The sequence below is a fragment of the Rhinopithecus bieti genome, unplaced genomic scaffold (assembly GCF_001698545.2).
Source record: "Rhinopithecus bieti isolate Rb0 unplaced genomic scaffold, ASM169854v2 scaffold_7884, whole genome shotgun sequence".
Lineage (NCBI taxonomy): Eukaryota > Metazoa > Chordata > Mammalia > Primates > Cercopithecidae > Rhinopithecus > Rhinopithecus bieti.
In genome coordinates, this window is record NW_016806331.1 from 3,601,994 (window position 1) to 3,610,155 (window position 8,162).

Consider the following 8,162-nt stretch of genomic DNA (forward strand, 5'->3'; position numbering starts at 1 on the left):
TTTTGAGACGGAGTCTTGCTCTGTCGCCCAGGCTGGAGTGCAGTGGCCGAATCTCAGCTCACTGCAAGCTCCGCCTCCCGGGTTCACGCCATTCTCCTGCCTCAGCCTCCTGAGTAGCTGGGACTACAGGCACCCGCCAGGTCGCCCGGCTAGTTTTTTGTATTTTAGTAGAGACGGGGTTTCACCATGTTAGCCAGGATGGTCTTGATCTCCTGACCTCGTGATCCGCCCGTCTCGGCCTCCCAAAGTGCTGGGATTACAGGCTTGAGCCACCGCGCCCGGCCAATTTTGTAATTTTTCGATGATTGCTTGCCTGTTGAGAATATTGTGATGAGTGTTTACTCTGGTAATATACACATTTATTATTTCTTTTAGCACAGTTATGGTCTCATTGCATAATAAACACTTTTTTGACATCTAATCCATTATCAAAATAATCACACTCTGCCTTAAAAGTGCAACAAAGTCATTTTTTCTTGTTTTGGGATGATAGACATGCAGTGAAGTTAAAAGTGATAATTCTGTTACATTAGGACAACATTCGTGGCACTGAAATGCAGCCAAATTATTGCTACATCACTACAGTTTGTAATACACCAAACAGCAGTATGATTGGATGAAAATCATGCCATGAAATATTCTCTTTTTTTCAACATTAAAAAGTGTAAAGTATTCTAATCTAGTGGATTGTACCAAAACAGGCAACGGACCGGATTTGGCTCATTGGTAGTAGATTGCTGATCCCAGGTCTACATAAATGGTTGTTATTTTAAGCCACTAAGGATTAATGTTGTTGTTAAATGGCAAAAAGTAATATATTTACTATAGATTTACCCAAATCCATAATCTATCTGAAGTGGGAAGATAGGGGGACTAAAATATCTATGTGTTAGATTTTGGAGTGGTTCTAAGAAATAAGGAAAATTCCTCATCCTCCACACTGAAAACTCAAAAGTAATGCCAGAAACTGTAAAATTGCAATAAGAATGTTAGAAATATTGAGAGCACATGAAACGGGGGAAAAAAAAAAGAGGTTAAGTGGCTTCTTTTGGGAAATGGGAAACTGGTAAGGATGAAATTCATAGGGATGGTTACACAGGGACTTCACCATTATCGAAAATATTCTACTTCTTAAACTGAGGGGCACACAGTGTGCTGTGCATGGTATTTTATTTATCTTATTTTGTATGTTAAAATTTTTCTTTACATATATTAACATAAACAAATTTTAAGGAATTAGAGAGTTAAAATTTTATTCAAGAGAGTACAAGTATTGACTCATGTTTATCTGACCTGGAAGTCAACTCTAACTCACTGCCTTCCTTCATTTTTTTAAGGCTTATTGTCACTGAGAAAATCATGCTGCTGATCATGTGAAAACATTTGCAGGGATAGAACGTAGGATACATGAACTCACACTGAGGGAGAAGGAAGTATTTTAATCCCTTCATAAGTAGCTGTTATAGTATTCATGAAAATATTTTGGTAGCCTTACTTACTGTGATTTGTATTATACTTTTAAGCTACATGGTACAGTATATCCATTAAATTTTTAGAGGATTAAGTTTGTGAGATTTATTGATACAGTTTACAGATGGGCTTGCAGCTCCTTCCTAGTAAATTAACTTTGGCCTTGGTTGAGAACAATACAGAACAACTTTAAAATTATGTGTGTTGCAGGAAAAAAGTTCATTGTATAATATCATGTAATACCACATTTTGGCCCCTATTTTCCCTTTGTCTTGAGTGCTCTTGCCCTCTCTTACCCTCTTTTATTGTGTAATGTATTCTGCCATGTTATGATGCAGTAAGAAAGCTCTTACCAGGCGTGGCCCTTGGTCTTGGACTTCTCAGGCTCCATAACCATGAGACAAACCATGGATCAATTTTCTGTATAAATTACCCAGTCTGTGATATGTTACAGCAGCAGAAAATGGACTAAGATATCTATTTAGTAATACCTATGAATGGAGACATTATGGTTACTAGAAAATTACATTTCTGATTATACACGCTTGTTTCATTTTGGGGGTTGCTTGTTACAGACACTAAAATGTCACTTATTTTCCTAGTATTTTGGTTAAAAAAACTGCATCCAATACAAGGATTATAGTTTATTACCCCCGAATCACTCTACCCATACTACCAAATATTAGTTTTTCTTAGTAAGAATGGAATTTTGGACAATCTAGAAGACTTTCTCCTAACTTTAAATGAAACTGTTCTATTTGTACATTGGGATTACAAACACAGATACAAATTTCTGACATATATACCCTAGATCAGAGTTGTTGGCTGTGGACATAGGATGATACTGTATGAGTAATACTTTGCCCATATAGGAAGGAAATGAAAATGTGTCTATTCTTTTCTTTGTTTAGACCAATGTTTAAGAGTTAGCAACTTTTGAAGATGTTGTGCTAATGAGCTCGCCTGTTTCCTTTTGGTATATCATTGGGGGTGAGGCAAGGATGACTATGTATGAGGTTAATAAAGACTATGTTTGTTTGCTGACTTATGTAAAGACTATACAAGTGGCAAGAAGAGCAACCAATCTATATGCTGTTATTGGTAGCTCTTTACATCTTGGGTTGCTGACATCAGCTGTAAGCTTTCAGGGTCCCCATACTTGGTTCCAGCCTTCCTTTCTTTCCACTTTTCCCAAGAGAGCCTTCATTTGTAGCCAGAAGCCTCAAACATACACTCAGGTTCTATTTTTGCACTGTTGTACCGAATGTCATATAAGCTATTATTCCTAAATAACATTCAATAGTAGCTACTTATATGGATCCCTCGGTCTTCATCTTCTTTACACACACGAAACACCTATTAAACCTCAAGTCAGAGCTCACCTATTTTTTTAAGGTTTTCTCTGACCATTGTAGACATTGTGATATCTCCTTCCTTATAACTCAAACGGTATTACCACCACTCATTAACCACAATGTCCTTTAAGATCTCTTTTAGTATACTGTTATTTCAGTTTCTGTGCATTTATATTTTATTTTCACAAGTAAATTAGAAACTTATCAAGAGATGGACAAATGTAGCTTTCAGTATTTGGGACTATTTTTTATACAAAATAGGTATTTGGGACATATTTGACAAATGAATGTATAAACAGGGTTTGCTACCAACCACAAACTAGAACCCAGTATAACATGTGATATCTCGTCTTTGCATCTCTAGTTTATCACTCATTTGCTAAGGTGCGTTTCTACAACCACATGTAGCTTTTAAAATAATACATAATTAGATAATATGCATATATTTTGTATAGGAACAAAAAATAAGTAAAACACACAATTTCCTCAGAAAATTACACAACCACATAGTACTATGGTTTACAACCCACAGACCAGAATTCAGTTAGTTGGTGATACTTGTTTTCTGTAATTGAGCTATGTTTACAATCCTTAACAAAATTGCCCTGATAAAGGGCAGACAACCACAGGCATTTTGCTGGCTCATAATCCTGTGATTTCTGAAATGTATGGTAGATTCAATGGATACTAAAGCATAACCACACTTTTAAGCAGTAAAGAGGAATTATAACATCTTGTATAAAGTATCATATAAGCTTTTAGCCCTGAATGACTTTCAACATGACCTACTTAATCATAACAGTATAAAAACTAATTCCAGTCATTTATTTTTAAAAAACAGTATATGGAACTTTCTCCACATTTAAACACTAGTTAGATTATCATTTGGATAGGATGTTTCTGCATATATTTTAGATAAAACATTCCAATATGACAAGAAATATGACTGATATATTTTCACAAATACAGCATAACATATATGCAATTGAGTACCTTTCATTCCAAACTATTCACCTTAGGATAGTGTTTCTCAACTGGAAGCCATCTAGTGGATAGATACTAGGTATGCTGCTTACACACAGGATGCTCCCTCACAGCAAAGGATTGTCAGTAGTTCCAAGGTTGAGAAACCCTTCCTTAAAGAATATACCACGTGCAGTGGTGGTGTTACCACCAAAATATTTTGGAAAATACTTTTCAGAATTTCCTATTTGAATGTACTTATTGGTGGCAACTGTTTATTCCTTGCAAGCTATGTTTTATTTTAGATTACTTCTCATGACTCCCAGGAATGATATATTTAATTTATGGAACAAACAAAACATGCAGGCAGATATTCACATACCACTTGCATACACGCAAACAAAATGTATTAATCAGTTCTAACTAATTCAGAATTGGGCCTGATTAGAAAGTGGAAGGCTTAAACTTTACTTTTGTATAACATTCAAAGGAATAATTTATAGATGAGCAGTTTTTCAGGATGAGCTTCACAACCTTGACTGTCACTTAACTCCCAACTGGGGAGGATAGAATCAAGGGAAATTTTGTACTGTAAATGGTCCTTTGCCAGCTCAAAAACAAGGAATTGTAGAGCCTCAAAAATTTCAACTGAGAAGGTATTAATAATATAAACACTCAGCTCCCTCAAAAGTGTTAACTGAATAACTTTCACTAACTCTTCATGTTTTTCTGGTTATAGCCCATTGATTTAAATTGATGCTTTTTGCTTTTAATCATACAGGCCTGGTCAGATTTACTAATATGCTTCTTATGACAGTTTTTTATCTGCAGTTGTAAAATTTCAAAAGCCCTGAAAACTAAAGATTTTTGTAACTCACCTGTTAGCAAAACCTGACTTGAACTAATGTGAAGCTATTAATACCTTTAATTTATTCATATAATGTGAATATTCATATTCTTCACTACAGAATTATTAAGGTGTTTTATTTCAGAGAGCTTAGTATGTAATATTTTTATCTTTCTAAATTTGAATAACTTCAAATTCTAAATTTGCAAGTGTGAAGTCAATAAGAATTATAATAGCAGATGCTAAATAGTTTTATTCTCATGTTTTCTTTTATAAATTGCTATAGTTTTCAACTTTAATCTTTTGAAATAATTATGGAAACAACTCTTGTGCTCTATCAATGGACCAACATTTAGTGTCACCAATGACCGAAATAAATACTAAAATCTTATCAAAGACCCTTTCAGAATTTTCTCAGTTAATTCTTATAAGAAGGGAAATAAAAAATAAGTATACCATTATTCCACAAGGTGGTAGACGATATGAGTCACGCAAATGACAAGAAGAAACACCGTGTGTGGTTGCCTATTATTTATTTATTTATTTATGTTTATTTTTTTTTTAATTTATTTTTTTTTTTTTGAGCGGACCCTGGCTCTAATCGCCCAGGCCTGGATGCGGTGGCGGATCTCAGCTTCAGCGCAAGCTCCGCCTCCACAGGTTTACGCCATTCTCCTGCCTCCGCCTTCCCAAGTAAGCCTGGGACTACAGGCCCCGCCGCCCTAATCGCCCGGCTAGGTTTTTTGTATTCTTTAGTAGAGACGGGGTTTCAGCCGTATTAGCCCCAGATGGTCTCGATCTCCGACCCTTGTGATCCGCCCGTCTCGGCCTCCCAAAGTGCTGGGGAATTACAGGCTCGAGCCCGCGCCCGGCTATTGCCAATATTTTTATAAATTAAATGCTCAACTCACATAATCTTTTAAAAGTACGGGATAAAATTCTATATCATTCTCCGCAAGTAGGCAAAGATTGTAAAAACCGATGAAAATAAATGTTATCAAAGATGCAAGAAATAGCCATTCTTATGAGCTGCTTATAAGAATAAATTTGTACAAAATGTCAAAAGATATATTGAGTTTAAATCCTTTGGTCAAAAATGATTCCACTTTTTGAATTGGTTCAAAGTAAATAACTGCAATGTAGCACAAAGATACATATGTGGATGTTTGTCACTGCTGTATTTTATTTAAAATGACCAAAATACCCATGATTAAAAATTGGTAAAATAAATTATTATGTAGCCCTATAATATGATATAAATCATATTATAGAGGAATATGTAATGTCTTAAGAAAATGTCCAAGATATATTCTATGTAAAAAATGCTAGAGTTTAGAAAATAGTATGTACAGTTTATCCTATCTTCTTTATATCCAAGTGTATATATATGTGTGTCTTGCTTTGTGTTTATGTATTTCCATATCTCCATTTTTTACAGTAAATAGATTTGAAATACAGAGTCCTTTATATTATTTTATATTTTCTGAGTTACATATAAATATCTAAAATTAATTGGGGGAAACTAAGCTAAGTCATACATACACTCCACAAAGAGCAGAACCTCCAAGAATCAAAACTGAAGCAAATATTATGAGAAACTCAAGCCATTTTCCAATTGATTGCCTTGATGTCCAATAAAAAAGGTTGGTACCTACAGATGGGAATGAAAAGATTTTGCTTTGTGGCATTCATTCCATTTCATGATATACTATTGTAGCAGAAAATATCATGACTTCCTGAGAAGTGTTGTAGTTTTACAGAATTTTAGCTTGCTTTCTGTATTTGCAATTCTGAAATCTCTTCAGTACCTGATTACTATTTCAATAAACGGAGAGTACTATTTCCCTCCCTGGATCTCTCATTTCTAATATTAGCACACTGGGTGGAATTTTTACCTCTTACTTATGGTGTCCAGCTCACAACATCTTAACCTGGCAAGAGGACCAAACTAGCTGTAAATCTTACCACTCAGACCACACTTGATTATTGTATGATGGCAGTATTAAACGTGAATAAAACAGCTAGAGCATTAGAGTGTTCTTGGAAGAATAAACACAAGTTGGAAGTCTTATGTGGATAGTGCAAAATACAGGAAGGCAATGAATCATGTAAACATCAAATGAAAGGTTGGTAAGGAAGCCATTGGAGTCTGTCAGGCACTCCCTGCAATAAATGGCATATTCCATTCCTTTCCCTTTCACTCAGTTTGGGAAAGGGAGTTCTGTGAAATCTCTAAAAGATCCCAAAAGATTTTATAAGTTCTTATTCCTGTGTAAAGGTACACTTTGAATAGAATGAACTGAAACCCGCTGAAGAGGATTTTTAGTTTATATGAAATGGACACAAATATGTCATGGTGCTTACCTCCCTGACTGTTTTGCCTTCTCCCACAAACAGGAAACTGTTAAGGCAGCAATAATAGAAGAGCAGAAACGAAGTGAAAAGGCTGTGGAAGAGGCAGTGAAAAGAACAAGAGATGAATTGATAGAGTATATAAAAGAACAGAAAAGGGTAAGTATCTCCTGAAGAGTTTTAATTTGTACTTCAGTGAACTCAGTCAGTGACTTCCATACAATACCATGAAATTGTAAAATATTTAAAATGGCCTCTGTCATCTAACTTACGAATCTTCATCTAAGGATATTTTCTGATATAATTATATATTCTGATAGTTATGTCTATAAACATAAATCCCATCTGTCAGCAAAAAGCAACAGTGAATAATTTCTTGGTAGACTCCTAGAAATAACCTATAGCATTTCCAGTTTAGCTTTACTCACAAAGATAATAGACAGTTCTACATTTTTAGAGTCTTTTGCCATACATTTGTTAATTTCTTATAATATTTATAGACATGTATATGCATCCTTTAAGCTTTCTGACTGTATTAACACCACTGTAGTTCTAATGGACATAATTACAGTTAGCAAATTCAGGCTCTTCTGCCATAGTGCCACTTCAAAACCAAAACTCAGAATATGCTTGTAAGAGTTTAGAATGCATATTAAAGCTTTGAAACAAATATCATTTTCATACAACGTGGTTTTATTAATGTTATTCTGAGCAGTAGCTGAAAATAATGGAACTAACTTGATTTGTTGTCTTTTCAACAAATATTCAGTCCTCTAAGCAATACACAAAATAAGAAACTCTTTAAAATTAGATGTTTACTGTAATCTTCTCTGTAATAAATATATATATAAAATATATAATAAAATTTTTCACATACAGTGTTTTAGGATGTTTTCTTTATATACTTAGTATATGTTATATATTATATAAATATATTTAAATATTTGTGTGTAAATATATATATTGCAAACATATATTGCATTACATAATGTAACAAAACAAACATAAACTGTGTGTATCAGGTAATTTGACACATAGCTAAACTTAATTGGTGGTCAGAATGGCAAAATAAATAGAAAACGTACGATAAGATATTATCCTGCATTTGGCAGTTCAAGAAGTGCACTAAAAGCTCATGACACTACTTTAGTCCTATACTTTTTTTTTTTTTTTTT

The 8,162-nt window shown here is 34.2% G+C and overlaps 1 protein-coding gene across 1 annotated transcript in view; it reads left to right on the plus strand.

The window, feature by feature from the left end:
- Window positions 1–8,162, plus strand: part of LOC108531943 (coiled-coil domain-containing protein 91) — a 192,911-nt gene that overhangs the window by 124,061 nt on the left and 60,688 nt on the right. Inside the window, exon 6 of the mRNA XM_017875599.1 lies at window positions 7,033–7,146. Coding sequence (XP_017731088.1) covers window positions 7,033–7,146 — 114 coding nt within the window. The remainder of the gene's footprint in view (window positions 1–7,032; window positions 7,147–8,162) is intronic.